The sequence below is a fragment of the Perca flavescens genome, chromosome 3 (genome assembly GCF_004354835.1).
Source record: "Perca flavescens isolate YP-PL-M2 chromosome 3, PFLA_1.0, whole genome shotgun sequence".
NCBI classification, from domain to species: domain Eukaryota; kingdom Metazoa; phylum Chordata; class Actinopteri; order Perciformes; family Percidae; genus Perca; species Perca flavescens.
Genome location: NC_041333.1, coordinates 24,423,303 through 24,440,532, shown reverse-complemented (window position 1 = coordinate 24,440,532; position 17,230 = coordinate 24,423,303). Strand labels below are relative to the sequence as shown.

Genomic DNA, 17,230 nt, shown 5'->3' with positions numbered 1-17,230 from the left:
CAAAACAAAAATACATGTTTCAGGACAGTTTTTGGGAAGATTATAGAAACGTTTTTAGCCTTGTATCACTTACAATGCACTGAATTATTAGCTGATTTATAAAACAAATGTTAGATTTTATATCTATACCTATCTATAAAATGACTTGAAGAAGATACTATACAAAAATACTAACTTAACCTTGTATTTTCCCCCTTTTTTAGTCATTAAGTCTGATGGCTGAAAAGAAAACCAGCCCCTTATGGCAGCGCTTCACCCAGCCAACACCAAAACAAAGAAATGCTGCTGGTTGCTACTGTGTGTCAGCACTACTATTGTTAAAATGGTTAATTTATTTTATTGTTCTCAGATGTTTGATAAATGCTGCTAAGTGCACTAAACTATCTTTTCATTGAAAAGTTTATTTGACAAAGTTAAGTTTATTTTCTTTCTTTCTTTTTACCAGTTTTGTTTATTTATACAATATATGTTTTTACATTATACATGTTTAATGTAAGTATACAAGTGCAGACTGGTTTTCAAGTGTTCAATAAATGTTTTTGTTGAGAAATTTTGTGTATCTTAAGTACTTATTAGTGTTAAATTTTATCTTTCAAATAGAGGTTAAAAACAAGCAAATATCGGCCAAAAATAATCTGCAGCATATATTGGCCATCGACCGACCCTGATTTCAAAAGATTGGCATCGGCCTGAGAAAACCCATATCGGTCGACCTCTACTCAAAATCCCATTGACACCTCTTTCCTCTGCAAAACTCACAATTTGAAACTGCCTCTGAAAACGGCCAAATCTCAACGAACCACCAAGTTGACTTGAACTCAGTTGCTCCACCTTATTTGGCTCTAGTCTCTACCTTTGTCACGCCCCAACATTTACATAGGCTACACCACTGATCTGAGATCAGGTAGTCTTCTGAATAGGTTGCGCAGATCTCAGAAATTGTATACATTGTTCATCTGCTATTTTACCACTAAATTCACTTCTGAGACTTTTTTTTATGCGAGAAATCAACTATGTAGAGGTCAAATATGGGCCGTTTTATGAAAATTGATGACTAATTGCAAATTTTGTCCGACTATGTGTCGGAAGTTCAGTGGCCGGTGCTGCCTGGGTTGCTGCCTTGCCGCCCGGCCTGTCCTTCACAGACCCCAGCCTGCTGTGAGCTAGATGGAGCTCCGTCACGGCTGGCAGCCCACGGTGCTCCATACCTGTGCAAAGTCACCGCCTCTTGTCCGTGAGTCTCCTTGATAGAGCCCGCAGCTGGATGGAGCTCTATCAATGAGAGCTAGCTAGCCTCCTCCTAGACCTCTGAAATTCATAAAAATGCAATAAATTGAAATCGGACAAATCGGTTAGCTAACCTTTGTAAGGCCTTAGGGTAGCTGTGATATACATGCTGTGACGAAATTCAAAGTGTAAATATACTCTAGTTATGCCGAAAGTGTAGTTAACTAGCCGCAATCTCTACCCATAGAATTGAAGGGACACTAGCAGCTAACGAAACTCCTCATATTCACAAAAATGCATTAAATTGAATTCGGAAACAAGGGTTAGCTTTGTATGACGTTGGGGTAGCTGTAATATAAGTGGCGTGACGAAATTTCAAGCTGTAATTATACTATAGTTATGCCGGCCAGCTTCGCGGAGCCCCGGTAGTCCAGTAACCCAGAAACAGTGACTTTACCCTGGTATGGAGCCCAGGCTTTCTCATCAGACTGTGTGGAGCTTATGAAGTCTGACACGTCTTACCAAATTTGCAATTAGCCATCAATTTTCGTAAAACGGCACATATTTGAGCTTTATATAGTTGATTTCTCGCATAAAAAAAAGTCTCATTAATGAATTTAATAACGAAATAGCAGACAAACAATGTATAACTTTGCACTGTCTCATCTCCAATGTATGTGTGTATGGTTCGCTCAACCAGTCACAGCGCAGCTCATCTAAATATTCATGAGCATACCATATTTGGAAGAAAAGCTCTTGTTACAAACAGGGCCATATTCACAGGGTAGTTAAGGGCCCATAAAATAGCAAGCGGGCTATTTTCAGCCCAACCAATGTTACATACCCTATTAGGAGACATTAAGGAACAGTGTGAAATACCCTATATAATCATTCTATCACCCCTTTAAAAGTCTTAAATTCGCTGAAGTATTGTGTTTTAGGTCTTAAGTAATTTTAAACAGGTCTTAATTTTCTTACGTCCATGTAGTGCTACCTCTAATTTTTTTTTTTTTTGTTGTAATTCTCTCTTTTGCTAGTCCAAATATAATTGGCTGTATTATGACTACAAATGAGACCAATATGCAACTTATATTGCAGCCAATCAGCTTTCTTGTTATTGGCGCAAGTCTCTTACGGATTGTACCACAGGCGTAAAAACGATTTTATTCTTCAGCTATGGGGAAGTGCAAGTTTAGCAATACTTGGCTTGAAAAAACTGAATTTATGGCTTCTTATGCAAGAAAGCAATAAAACTGGGAACGTTGGGTGTACGGGCACTGGAGTCTCATACAAAAAGTGAGAAGCATCTAACTGCTGTGAGGGTCTCCAACCCCGGCCCCAGCGCTACCTCCACACTGCCTAAGCGAGACCCACACAACAGCTCCGCAAATATTTATATATGTCATGATATAGGTCTTAAATTTCATTCATAATGGTTTAAAAAAGGTCATAAATAGTCTTAAAGTTTACTTGGTGAAATCTGCAGAAACCCTGATTTTAAGTGCTGTTAAAACAGGAAGCTGTTCGACTCACTGTTTTACTTTACTGTCGATGTGTTAAAATTGCACCAGACTGGGACCTGGCAATACTTCATTAGCTTTGGGTTCAATGTCTTGCTGAAGGGCATTTTGATAATGATCATTTTTTTTATTATTTACACTTTGTAACCAGATTTCTCTTTCTGTACACCTAGATCAGTTCCAAGCAAGATGTAGTCTTTCTCATCACCAAATATGGCTACATCCACCTCTATGACCTGGAGACTGGAACTTGTATCTACATGAACAGGATCAGTGGGGAGACCATTTTTGTCACTGCCCCCCATGAGCCTACTGCGGGTATCATTGGAGTCAACAGGAAAGGACAGGTACTATAATGCAGTGGTTCTCTAATTATTTTCAATCATGTCACTTACTCGGGCCTTTCATTTATCTAATAGTGTGAAATTTTAATTAATATATACCCTTCAAGAGTCAAAAGAAATTACATCTTGCAGATTGCTTCTTATTTGAATTGACTGATGGCATCAGAGGACTGGATACCTCATAATAGATTCTTACCTAAGTTGGTCTGTTATTGCTGATATTTGTTGGTATTTCACTCTCCTTGTGGTATGTCAGCGCTTTTGTCTATCAGCATAGGTCTTTGGTTGTTGTCGGGTGACCTTGACCGATGAAATCTCTGATAACAGACTGTAGCAACATCTTTGGTGTCAGGCAGCATGTGTCACAGCAGGAGGGCTAAGCTTGGAGGACAGCTTGCAGGACACAATCTAATCTTGTTATTGCTCTTGGCTGTTACCTGCAGGTCTACCATGTACAGCTCAGTGTATTGCACACACACACACACACACACACAAAATGTGACACTATACCCGACAATCCCTCTGTGTAATTTAGGAATGTGACAAGTACACGTTTTAGGATATAATTCACTTAAATCCATTTTTGCATATGGGGGTTAGTGCTGGGCGATATGGAGAAAATCAAATATCACGATATTTTTTACCAAATACCTCTATCGATACTGCAATGATACTGTATGGTTGACTATTGGTGCTTTCACAAAATATTTACACAATGAGATTTTTGATAAATAATCATCAGTAATGTGGATTTAATAACTAAGTGGGTAAAGGCAAATAATAGAACAGTTACAACTGTCTGGTAAGTTCAGAAAATGACATCACTTTACGGTAATGTATCATTTTAAAACCAGGAAAAGAGAACACGTATGCCATATTACAATATAACGATATCCAAAATGTAAGACGATATCTAGTCTCGTATCACGATATCGATATAATATCGATATATTGCCCAACTCTAATGGGGGTGTGTACAAAGAACATGCCAACATTTCACTGTCAAGTTAATACAGGCAGGTGTCAAAGTCTTGCAAATAATCTTAGTATTTTTGTTCACTTTGCATGGAGTAGAATGTGTGGTGCTCAACCCAAGATTACCGAAGGTACTCTCGGTAAAAAATTATTCCTTTTGTGAAGTTATATTACTACATATGTTTTTTTTCTGCTGCAGTGGTAATTGTCTTTTTTAATGGACCGTGGAATAAAATGCATACAAATGTAATGTACAGATAATAAAGCATGCAAATGTGCTTTTCCAGGTGTTGTCGGTATGCGTGGAGGAGGAAAACATCATTCCCTATATTACCAATGTGCTCCAGAACCCAGACCTGGCACTCCGCATGGCTGTCCGCAACAACCTTGCCGGTGCAGAGGAGCTGTTTGCCCGCAAATTCAACACCCTCTTTGCAGCAGGGAATTACTCAGAAGCTGCCAAGGTGGCAGCCAATGCACCCAAGGTACAGCCAGTGTGCCACCGTGCACTCAGAGAGGGGTCAAACAACATGACGTTATTCTCAGTTCAACTAATACAAGCTCCGACTGTTAAGACTAAGCAGATTTCTGTAGCTTAGTATGACAATAAACACCAGCTTTATGTAAAACAAGTTTAAAAGCAATTAGACAGATCAACTGGGAATGCAGTTTTTCAGTGTTTCTAAAGTTTCTAAAAGTTATCTTTTTGAATCTTATGGTCAATAATGTTCACCTAACATAAATGTACACCATCATTCTTCTATGCAATGCTCAAAGATGACTTTTCTCAAACTGAATCTTCCCACTGTTACTTAATTACTTTGTGTATCCATTCATTTTTCTTTTCCAGGGTATCCTGCGGACCCCAGACACCATCCGTCGGTTCCAGAGTGTTCCAGCCCAGCCAGGCCAGACGTCTCCCTTGCTCCAATACTTTGGCATCTTGCTGGACCAAGGCCAACTTAATAAGTTTGAGTCTCTGGAGCTGTGCAGGCCTGTCCTCCAACAGGGCCGCAAGCAACTGTTAGAGAAATGGTTGAAAGAGGACAAGGTATGTCATAGAGCTTGAGTGATGGACTAACGAACTATAAACACGCACAACATTAAAAATGTATTCCAAAGCAAGACATCCATTATTTGTTGGGAAGAAAAACTGATTATCTAGTCTACACTTTTAGTGCCACAAAAGCACATTTAAGTTAGTTGGCGCCTCCACTTCTACAAATACCACTGTACTGCTGGTTTCAGTTATGTTTGAGCATATAATCATCTGTTTGTTTTTTTGTTGTTGGAAGAACTGAGCAAGTTTGTGAAATACTGTGATTGGAATCAAAATGTTGTTGCCAGTATGGTGCTTTCATTTAATCTGACCAATTCCTAAAAACTCATCAGTGCTGTGGCTTGAGGATTACAAATAGATGTCAGTTTGGTCATTTTGATTGCTTTATAAAATGTTATTTGTATCTATTTGTAACCTGTGTGTGTGTGTGTGTGTGTGTGTGTGTGTGTGTGTGTGTGTGTGTGTGTGTGTGTGTGTGTGTGTGTGTGTGTGTGTGTGTGTGTGTGTGTGTGTGTGTGTGTGTGTGTGTGTGTGTGTAGCTGGAGTGCTCTGAGGAGCTTGGAGACTTGGTGAAGTCTGTAGATCCTACTCTTGCCCTCAGTGTCTACCTCAGAGCCAACGTCCCGAATAAGGTCATTCAGTGCTTTGCAGAGACTGGACAGTTCCAGAAGATTGTCCTCTATGCCAAGAAGGTTTGTGACAATGCCTGACTTTGTTATTCCAGGTTTATCATGTATAACATTAGTAGGGCTGTCCTCGACTAAAGAAATTCTTAGTCGACTAACACTTACATGATTTTGTCGACTAATCGATTAGTTGATTTAATTGACAGAGCTGTGCGCTTTGAGAGGTGGTTAAGACTAGAAAAGCACAATATAAATGTAGTTAATTAACCATCTGTAAAACTGAGTTTGTCCACAATTAATCCTGCAAAAGCACCACTTTAAATCTTGTGTTTACCATAAATGTGCTCAGAAGTTTCTGAAAAAATAAATAATTAAGCATGAATAAGCATAAAAAATAACTAATGGACTAAAGAAATCTTAGTCGACTAAGACCAAAACAACCGATTAGTCGACTAATCAACTAAGAGGTGGCAGCCCTAAACATTAGACAATTGTTGTACAGAGAAGGGGACTATTTTGCTATGTTGTAATCTGTATTCCTCTGTTATCTTTACATTTCTGTGTTTTTATATGTCGCACCTTAGATGTAGGGCTATCATGCTTAAAGATCTGTTGTCCCTGTAGGTGGGCTACACTCCAGACTGGATCTTCTTGCTAAGGAACGTAATGCGGATCAGTCCAGAGCAGGGACTTCAGTTCTCCCAGATGCTGGTACAGGACGAAGAGCCACTTGCTGACATTACACAGGTAAAAATAAACAAAAGAAACTACAACACATCTTTACCATGTATAAGTACCATAAGCACCTACATGTCATATCTGGAAGCTGTTATTTGATTAAAGAGAAATCCAAACAGTCTTTTTGAGAGGAGTTTGACATCTATGATTATTTTTCTTTTGTGTTTCCAGATTGTTGATGTGTTCATGGAGTACAACCTGATCCAGCAGTGCACATCCTTCCTACTAGACGCCCTGAAGAATAACAGACCCACGGAGGGACCACTGCAGACACGCTTGCTGGAAATGAATTTGGTGCATGCACCACAGGTACATAAATGACCTGATCTAGAATTGAAACGCCACAGTTTATTTGGCCGACAGAAGTCCAAAGGCTAAAATGATCTTTTACAAATTCATGATTGTAAGTTTTATATAGCTTTAATGATTTGCATTCAGCATTCATCCAGATCAGTTAGACTTATTTTTGTATTATGCATTAGAAATTAGAAAACCATTAAGGTTTTTTTCTGCTTTAAACAGTGTCTCACTAGGTTTCCTTTTACCAACAATCTAATTTCCTGTTGCCTATTTGCTAAGTTTCCTGTTAACACAGCTTCAAACAAAGCCTCAAACTACGTTGAAATGTCTTTGCCCATGTGTCATGTCTTGCAGGTTGCAGACGCAATCCTGGGCAATCAGATGTTCACCCACTATGACCGTGCTCACGTGGCACAGCTGTGTGAGAAGGCCGGCCTCCTGCAGAGGGCACTGGAGCATTATACTGACCTGTATGATATTAAGCGCGCTGTGGTGCACACACATCTTCTCAACCCAGAGGTACAAGAAAATACTAACACTAACAGAAATGGATTAAACATTATTTGCTTTTAGATTGCTGATTGTTTTCTGTTTGTCTCTGCAGTGGTTGGTGAATTTCTTTGGTTCCTTGTCAGTGGAGGACTCTCTGGAGTGTCTGAGGGCCATGCTATCTGCAAACATCCGCCAGAACCTGCAGATCTGTGTCCAGGTCGCCTCCAAGTACCATGAGCAGCTCACTACTCAGTCCCTCACTGAACTTTTTGAGTCGTTCAAGAGCTTTGAAGGTATGATGGGAATATACTGAGTGTCAAGTGCTTTGCCCTTCCTGTCCATTTTGAGAAAACGGCACATTTTAAAAGAAGTTCCAGTTAGTTCTCCTCTTGATTTTGACTTTTTTTGTCTTTCAGGTTTGTTCTACTTCTTGGGTTCCATTGTGAACTTCAGCCAGGATCCAGAGGTCCACTTCAAATATATCCAGGCTGCCTGCAAGACAGGCCAGATCAAAGAGGTGGAGAGAATCTGCAGAGAGAGTAACTGCTACGACCCTGAACGTGTGAAGAACTTCCTCAAGGTCAGAATAGGACCAGTGCAGAATAAAAATGTCACTTTAAAATAATCTTAAACTGTCTGCCACTAATTTATGCAGACTATCATTCAACAAAGGTAGTTTTTAATGGCCAATAAATATTTATCTGTACAGGAAGCCAAGCTGACTGACCAGCTGCCTTTGATCATTGTGTGTGACCGCTTTGATTTTGTCCACGATCTGGTCCTGTACCTGTACCGCAACAGCCTGCAGAAATACATTGAGATCTACGTGCAGAAGGTACACTTACACCTTTTATACTTTGTCATTGATGCAAAGAATGCTTTAGACATCAGATGGCCTCACGCCACTTGAAATAAACTATTGTTGTGCATTTGTCCTTGAATATGTTGTAACTTTGAGATAATGTATTCCAGGTGAACCCAAGCCGTCTGCCGGTGGTCATTGGAGGGTTACTGGATGTAGATTGTGCTGAGGATGTGATTAAGAACCTGATTTTGGTGGTTAGAGGGCAGTTCTCCACAGACGAACTGGTGGCTGAAGTGGAGAAAAGAAATCGGTAAGAAGAGAGGAACTAATTGAACTGCATAGCAAGAGTGGAATCACTGAGTCAACACCTGGCCTTATAGAGTCATGAGTTGCTTTTCTGCTCAAACCTTGCTAGAGTGCTGTAAAATCCGTACTGTGTACTTTTCTCTAGACTGAAGCTGCTGCTGCCTTGGTTAGAGGCTCGTATTCATGAAGGTTGTGAGGAGCCTGCTACCCACAATGCCCTGGCCAAGATCTACATTGACAGCAACAACAACCCTGAGCGCTTCCTGAGGGAGAACCCCTACTACGACAGCCGCGTGGTCGGCAAGTACTGTGAGAAAAGAGACCCCCACCTGGCCTGTGTGGCCTATGAAAGAGGACAGTGTGACCAGGAACTGATTCATGTGAGTTTCAACTGAAATACTACTTTCATGAAAGGCAAAAAAATATGGGTAATTTTATGAGTAATTTGCTAATTCCTATTCTGTTTAGTTTAGTTTACTTTATTAGTTTATAATGTCATGGACAGTCCCCTTTAATTAACTGCACAGTAATGGTGCTGACGCACCAAGCCGATAATCAGCCGTCGGACGGTCTGGCGAGGTCAGTGACTCGAGTCTGTTCGGTGTGTTCCGTGCCGTCGTCTGTCCGAGGGGCCATCGGCCTTCATTTTGGCCAATATGACATGTATAATCGGCGGGGCGGGCACTGCCAGCAGTCGGACTCAAAGGACCCATCTGATTGGTAGAGCGCTAACCCGGAAACGGGGAGCGGAATGAGCGTGAATAGACTCTCTTAAAATCTTGCGAATCTTTTAAACTGACCTTTGTTGATCTGAAATGAAGACAGATTCAGCAACTGCATGGCCTAGTTCTCACTTAAAATGTTTTCAGAAACTCGTTTCGGTGAACTATTTTAATACAATATGAGATCGTATTCTGAACAAGATGCCATGACAGTCTGTCTTTGAATTTCCAGAGAAACCAGACCCTAGTGATGCGTTCGTCCAATCAGCTGCCGGTTTTCATTTTTGGGCGACAATACAGATTAGCGCCGCCTGCTATTATGGAGACGTATTACATCTCGATGCTTTGGTGTGTTCCGAGGCATTTTTTTGACCAACTCGGGGAGACTGATCGATCCAAGTGCCTTTTCTGCCGAGGGTCGGCCGTCTGGTCGGTGTGTCTGCAGCTTAAAAGGTGCAGCTGTAGCCTCCTTGGCTAATTTCCAGCTGTAGTCCCCGGCCGGCTGACAATAGGCATCCTAAAATACAATGGTTAACAAATTAAAATAAATTACATTACATGGGAAGCCTTGTTAGCCATGCTTTGTGACCAATGCAATATGTTGCATTTCATTTTGTTTGTTAATGTTACCTGTTTTAGTTGTTCTACTGTGCTACATTACTTTCATGACATTTTGAACTGTTGTTTCCTCTCATGTTAACTGTTTTTGTATATTATGCTTCAGGTGTGCAATGAGAACTCGCTGTTCAAGAGTCTGTCCCGCTACCTTGTAAAGCGCAAGAACCCTGAGCTGTGGGCGAGCGTGCTGCTGGAGACCAACAATTACAGAAGACCACTCATCGACCAGGTCCGTCCCCTTGGCGTCTCTTGATACTAAATTGTGCCACATGAACTAATTTACTTAAATTGTAAATACAAAAAGCTGATGGCATTACAGACATTGCTTTCGCAATTGGTCTGTGAAACAAAATTAGCATTCATATTGGATCCATTTAACAATTTGTGTCTTTTTTTTTTTTTTTTTTATAGGATTATCAAATTGTAATCTAGGATATTTTTTAAATTGACTTTAAAACATCTGAAGCTGAAGTGTATCAAATCTGTTGTCCCTCTCTGCTGAAGGTTGTCCAGACAGCCTTGTCTGAGACCCAGGATCCAGAGGAGGTGTCCGTCACAGTCAAGGCCTTTATGACCGCGGACCTTCCCAATGAGCTCATCGAGCTTCTGGAGAAGATTGTCCTGGATAACTCTGTCTTTAGCGAGCACAGGTGAGACAGGCTTGATGTTACCTGTATATCCCAATTGTTTATGGCTGGCTGCTAGAGGTGGGCGATATATCGTTTAGACGATAATATCCAAATTGTTGTCTGGACGATATGCAAAATTGGGATATCGAATATTTCATAATTTGTACAATCCGACCCCTCAAACATGAAAAGAGCTGAAGGAAGTTAAAGAGAAAACAAATAACACACACTATAACCTTCTAAACAATTATATGTAGCGATTTTAATACTGTAGGGTTTTGTTTGACTGTATTTTTTGTACAAAATCACGATCGTCCCGCACGAGAGTAAGCTGCTACTAGTTCTTACCTGTGCGTTATGACATTCACTCATGTCAACAAAGATGGCGGTGCGCGATTGTCCAGCGGCTCTCCTGTCGGTGTATATTTATACAAGTACGTACAGCCACACTGCACTAATCAATAAGGACCACGATACAACACAGCCGTTACGAGAGCCTTCCAGGCGGCTCATAACATCCCGGAGGATATAGCCTGACCGAGCCCTCCAGGTTGTTGTCGGCGCTAGCACGCCGAGCTAGCTATCTACCGGCAGAATGAGAAAATAACTCTGGCACAACCAGAGGCGGAGGACTGCATTTTTGTGCACAATGAATGGAGTACCAACTGCAGGATCGTTGCCCAGCACGGCTCACCTGACTTGGAGCCCTGTCGGTAATATACTGACCATTTTATTTACCACGAAAACAGCACACTGCCGTCTACATAGCCCCCGATGCTAACGTTAGCAAAAGTTTGGTTCACTGCTAACCATAGTGAACAAACAGCAGCGCGATCACCTGGATACGGGATACAGGGGACTTTTACAAGGCGTCCTTAAAGTCTGTTCCCCCCCAGCTTTCTCCCAGCATGTAGATTGTGTTACTAGAGGGAAGAACACACTAGAGCATGTATACTCTAACATCAAGAAAGCACACAGAACTGCACCTCTCCCTCACCTGGGCCAGTCAGATCACATCCAACTCCTGATCCCAGCATAAATCCCGGTCAGAAGGACTATACAGCCAAGTAGAAGGACTATCAGAACCTAGTCTGACCCGGCCCTGTCCCAGCTCCAGGACTGCTTCCAATAAGGACATGGTTGTGTGCAATATGTTACAGAACAGAGCCCTTTGTTTATTGTTATGATTTCATCTTGCTTGTACATTTTCCCAAGAGAACCACCAAAATAGCCTCCGAACAAGGCTTCTTTTAACTTCTAGAAGGATTTCAAAAATATCGTCTGAATATCGATATCAAGATATTGAAAAAAAAAAATCGAGATATTCATTTTTGTCAATATCTCCCACCCCTACTGGCTGCATGTTTGTGATTGTGTTTCCGAAAGATGCAGCAATCTCCAACAGTAAAGATATTTGTAAGACCATAAGAAGCAAGTCTCTTTAAGCCCAATTTTGAAAGTTTTGGACACAAGCCCGTCAGTTATTTTTTCACTGATGAACTGCTTTCAGTTGAATTGTGATCATATTGAGAAATATTAAAAAATGTATTTTGACTAAGACTGGCTTTTGTCTTTCAGAAACCTCCAGAATCTGCTCATCCTGACAGCTATTAAAGCTGACCGGACACGTGTTATGGAGTACATCAACCGTCTGGACAACTATGATGCCCCAGACATTGCGAACATCGCCATCAGTAATGAGCTGTTTGAGGAGGCCTTTGCTATTTTTAGAAAATTTGATGTCAACACCTCTGCTGTGCAGGTCAGTGGATTAGTGCCCATTACTGCTCGACTGTAAGGGGTCTAAAAACTAGAGTCCTTAACCCAAAAGCTTTTGTACTGTGTACAGTTTTAACCCAGGCGTGTTATTCAGGAATCACATACTTGACCTAAACCCTGATTATAATGGCCACCAGAATTGTGTTACTGAGCTTGATTTAACATGATCTGAATGTGGTCTCATTTTGTCCAGGTTCTGATTGAGCACATTGGTAACCTGGACAGAGCTTATGAGTTTGCTGAGCGCTGCAATGAGCCACCAGTGTGGAGTCAGCTGGCAAAGGCCCAGCTTCAGAAGGGCCTGGTCAAAGAAGCCATTGACTCTTACATTAAGGCGGATGACCCTTCTGCTTACATGGAGGTGGGACAAGCTGCAGCCCAAAGCGGTAAGATGAACAATGTCCATCGTATCGGCTCATTTGGTGCCTAGATCTGAAGAATTTTGGATAAATGCTGAACTTAGTGTGACTTGTCATTTATTGTTTTCTTTAATGAAGACACTTTAATAGTGTTTTGGTAAATATACTGTAGATTGATGTGCTCATGAAACTGATCCGAGTTGATTGTTGTGTGCAGGGAACTGGGAGGACCTGGTCAAGTTTCTGCAGATGGCCCGTAAGAAGGCCCGCGAGTCATACGTTGAAACAGAGTTGATCTTTGCCCTGGCCAAGACCAACCGCCTCGCTGAGCTGGAAGAGTTCATTAACGGACCCAATAATGCTCACATTCAGCAAGTAGGTCCTGGGAAGCATACAGACTTACAGCACTCACTCACATACACAGTTGTTACCACTTAATTCTCTTTCACCTGTTCAACAGTTGCTACTTTGCTAGTGCACTCCTTTTTTGTCAATTTTCCTTCAGGTGGGTGACCGTTGTTATGACGACAAGATGTATGAGGCAGCCAAACTGCTCTACAACAATGTGTCCAACTTTGGCCGTCTGGCCTCCACTCTGGTGCACCTGGGAGAGTATCAGGCAGCTGTGGACGGAGCTCGCAAGGCCAACAGCACCCGCACCTGGAAGGAGGTGAGGAATTACAATACTGTTTAACTCTTTATGGAGAAAAAGTCCTTTGAATAGTGAAGAGTCAGATGTAGCACTTTAGAGCTTGTACTGATTTCAAGCTCAACACTAAGCCTTCCTTTTATAGTGTCAGAAAAGAAAAGCCAGTTACTGTCCACTAGCCTTTATTTAACACATTGTTTGTTTGATTTGATTATCTTCTCTTCCAGGTGTGTTTTGCGTGTGTAGATGGGAAAGAGTTCCGTCTTGCCCAAATGTGTGGCCTGCATATTGTCGTCCACGCCGATGAACTGGAGGAACTCATCAACTACTACCAGGTAATGGGGGTAATTGGGGCCAGCGTAAAACTCACCTGTTACACTTATTATAAATGCTGAGTAACTACTCAGCACATATACCACATATCTGGTATCAGACATATAGTAAACTGGACAGTAAGGTTTTCTGTTGCCTTTGTCTTACAATAAAAAGTCAAAGCTTACAGATGAAATTTCTTTATGTTGCACCTTTATGGCAGTAAATCTTGTTTTGACGGTGCTGGTTCAGCAGAACCACCATTCCTTGGCTTAAGTGATATATTTAAAGTCCTGGTAAAGCCAAAATAAATGTGTTCTAAATCTGTCACACCACAGGAAAATGGGTTTTTAACCGCCCAGCCAAATCTGAACCGGAATGTATATTAAATTAGGTTTCAAAATCAGGGGGAAAATAAGGTTTTGCACTGTTTGTTTTGTTTGTATTACTGGTTTAATTGGTTATGGTTAGTGTCATTAAGTCTGTCTGTACCTTCAGGACCGCGGTTACTTTGAGGAGCTGATCACCATGCTGGAGGCTGCCCTTGGACTGGAGCGTGCTCACATGGGTATGTTCACTGAGCTGGCCATCCTCTACTCCAAATTCAAACCCCAGAAGATGAGGGAGCACCTGGAGCTCTTCTGGTCCCGTGTCAACATTCCAAAGGTAGGCTAGGGGAACAACGGTAACATCTTGAAACAAAAAATAATTTATAATAATCTTTACAGCATAAAAGATGTAACTTCCCCTCATACTCTTTTGTAGAAGCACAGCTTGATTAACAACTAAGTGTGGAACGGTTCCCAAAATTCCCGGTTTGGTTCATATCACTGTTTTGGGGTCACAGTTTTCGGTTCAGTTTGGTACATCTTTGGTACATTGACAATTTCAACAGGCTTTTCATTTATTTATTTATTTGGCAAACAAAGTTAACTGTTTACCATAAAAAAAGTACTAGCTAAGAACATAAGGAACATAAACTTCTTCATTTATAATCTTTATTAAAATAATAGGTTTCCTTATTAGTGTAAACAGAAAATGCAGCGTTGTTATTTTTATATAGAAATGGCCAGATTATAGACTAAGGCCATCAACATAAAAGAGAAGCATAAGCTCAACTAGCGTTGGCACTTTTTTAAACCATAGCCTATGACACGTCAGTTCTTAATGGAAATATTACTTTTTCCACTTTGAATAAAAGTGTGTGTCTTTTAATCAAAAGAAAAAGAGCTACTATGTTATTAAAAACAACATAACCCAAATGCACACTGCACTGTTTTCAAAAGAACACTGTGTTGATGAAATGTTGGCGGAAATTATAGAACGGGATTTAATGGGGATGTAATTTAATGATTTCTTAAATCATATCCTTATCTGTGCCAACTGCAGTTTCACAAGCCTTGTGATTGAAATCTGTGAGGCTAACATGAACCAAACAATACATACATGCCCAGAATCATGACTAGTGGCCGAAACGGTTTGGATTTTTTACTTGAACCGTTCCATCCCTATCAACAGTTTTAGTTAGACTTTATGGTAACTGATTTGATCCAGTCTTACTAGCCTCTCTCTGCTTAGTCTGTAAAAAAAAAAAAAAAAAAAATTTACCAATTTAAATATAAGTTCATGAACTAACCTGGGTGTGTTTATCAGGTTCTCAGGGCAGCAGAGCAGGCCCACCTCTGGGGGGAGCTGGTGTTCCTCTACGACAAGTACGAGGAGTACGACAACGCCATCATCACTATGATGAACCACCCATCCAATGCTTGGAAGGAGGGCCAGTTCAAGGACATTGTCACCAAGGTTAAAAAAAAAAAAAAACATGTACTTGATTAGTGATACTAGTATTCATTCCGGTAACAACTTATACTATTAACAACAGTGCCAAAGCACAATACTGAGCTATAACTGTGGTAGAAATTATTTGTAGATTTTCAATTTGACTATATGTGTGTGTTTTTTGTAGGTGGCCAATGTGGAGTTGTACTACAAGGCCGTCCAGTTTTATCTGGAGTTCAAACCATTGTTGCTGAACGACCTGCTCATCGTCCTCTCTCCAAGACTGGACCACTCACGCGCTGTCAACTTCTTCAGCAAGGTCCTGGGCCATTATTGCTTTCTGTAAACAATTCTCCAAAGTGTTAGGTTGTATACATTCACAAAATATCAAAAAATGAATGGTGTTGTGGATCACATCAAAGTTATGAGTGACTGTTCCCGATTAGGTAGGTTTTTGATAGAGAATGATATGTGATGGTGACCTACAAAAAAAAAAAGAAAATTTAAGTAAGAGATTACTTGAAAATGGACATTGATGATGTATTTTTCTGATTCTTTGTTTAGGTGAAACAGCTGCCTCTGGTTAAACCTTACCTAAGGTCTGTCCAGAATCACAACAACAAGTCAGTAAATGAGGCACTCAACAACCTCTTCATCATTGAGGAAGACTATGCGGTATGATATTTTGATATTGTACATTGTGTATCATAAGGGTATGATAATCTATGTTTTAGATATTTTATGTTGGTGGAAGTGAGAACAATTTGGATTTTCAGTTGAATCTTATTATATCCTCTCACACTTATCTAGGCATTACGTGCTTCCATCGATGCCTATGACAACTTTGACAATATCACGCTGGCCCAGGGCCTGGAGAAGCATGAGTTGATTGAGTTTAGGAGGATCGCAGCCTACCTTTTCAAGGGCAACAACCGCTGGAAACAAAGTGTGGAGCTCTGCAAGAAGGACAAGCTCTACAAGGTGCATGGCTACTAAAACAAATAATAACTTTCCATATATACTGCAGTTCTTCCAAGTAGTATAAATCACAGCGTTACATTTCAACCTTGAAACCAACTGACTGTGTTGAAATGTAAAATGGCAGATGTGGTCACTTTTCCCAAGTCAATTTATTGAACTGTAATTGTGTTTTCCGCTCTGCAGGATGCCATGCAGTACGCATCAGAGTCCAAAGACATCGAGCTGGCAGAGGAGCTCCTGGCTTGGTTCCTGAATGAGGACAAGAAGGAATGTTTTGCAGCCTGCCTATTCACCTGCTACGACCTGCTGCGGCCCGACGTGGTGCTAGAGACTGCCTGGCGACATAACATCATGGACTTCTCCATGCCATACTTCATCCAGGTCATGAGGGAGTATCTCTCTAAGGTGGGTCGGCCAGAGGTAACCAGTGTGTGTGGTGTATCAGGACAAGTTAGATGGCTTTGTGAGGAGGTTTCTTAAGAGAGAAAAGTATATTGCATCAATCTATAGATACCTTTTGCAATTCTAAGGTAACTACAGTGAACAAAAGGTAATAAGAAGATAGATGGGCAGAATATTGACCATGGGTTTTTTTCTCCGGCTGTCAGGTGTTGCTAATACTTGTGAACTAGTATTTGCAAACCTGTGCCTATCTGTGAGACCCACATGTCTTGAGGAAATGTCAGACCTGTTCAGATGGGTGTACCACAGAAAGAAACAAAATATTCAATTGAATCTTTAAATACTTTTTCCCTAATTGGTTTCAACCCAACTGACACCTAAAAAAGCACCAGCAGCTTCTAAAAATAAAATGTTTGCAAATACTATTCAACTATAGGAAGTGTCCCACAGTTTTCCCCAGACAGTATCGAAGATAAACCTCCCCCAGTACTGCCTATTCTTTACTCCATTCATGCTCATCTTTCTATGCTTCTATCAGTTATGTGTCATCACTGTTGTTCTCCTTTTTATATTTTGGTTTCCATCCATTCAAGCTACTTTTCCATAC

The 17,230-nt window shown here is 40.8% G+C and overlaps 1 protein-coding gene across 2 annotated transcripts in view; it reads left to right on the top strand.

Annotated features, from left to right (window-relative positions):
- The window catches only part of LOC114550176 (clathrin heavy chain 1), a 35,403-nt gene that overhangs the window by 10,612 nt on the left and 7,561 nt on the right, over positions 1-17,230 (top strand). For both annotated transcript variants that reach the window (XM_028570779.1, XM_028570788.1), the window contains exons 6-30: positions 2,921-3,094; positions 4,354-4,551; positions 4,917-5,117; positions 5,666-5,818; positions 6,377-6,499; positions 6,662-6,799; positions 7,145-7,309; positions 7,395-7,575; positions 7,699-7,862; positions 7,992-8,117; positions 8,255-8,397; positions 8,539-8,773; positions 9,840-9,962; positions 10,238-10,383; positions 11,941-12,124; positions 12,335-12,527; positions 12,718-12,875; positions 13,006-13,170; positions 13,377-13,484; positions 13,960-14,127; positions 15,115-15,264; positions 15,428-15,559; positions 15,805-15,915; positions 16,051-16,221; positions 16,405-16,626. In XM_028570779.1, the coding sequence (XP_028426580.1) occupies positions 2,921-3,094; positions 4,354-4,551; positions 4,917-5,117; positions 5,666-5,818; positions 6,377-6,499; positions 6,662-6,799; positions 7,145-7,309; positions 7,395-7,575; positions 7,699-7,862; positions 7,992-8,117; positions 8,255-8,397; positions 8,539-8,773; positions 9,840-9,962; positions 10,238-10,383; positions 11,941-12,124; positions 12,335-12,527; positions 12,718-12,875; positions 13,006-13,170; positions 13,377-13,484; positions 13,960-14,127; positions 15,115-15,264; positions 15,428-15,559; positions 15,805-15,915; positions 16,051-16,221; positions 16,405-16,626 (4,032 nt within the window). The remainder of the gene's footprint in view (positions 1-2,920; positions 3,095-4,353; positions 4,552-4,916; positions 5,118-5,665; positions 5,819-6,376; positions 6,500-6,661; positions 6,800-7,144; positions 7,310-7,394; positions 7,576-7,698; positions 7,863-7,991; positions 8,118-8,254; positions 8,398-8,538; positions 8,774-9,839; positions 9,963-10,237; positions 10,384-11,940; positions 12,125-12,334; positions 12,528-12,717; positions 12,876-13,005; positions 13,171-13,376; positions 13,485-13,959; positions 14,128-15,114; positions 15,265-15,427; positions 15,560-15,804; positions 15,916-16,050; positions 16,222-16,404; positions 16,627-17,230) is intronic.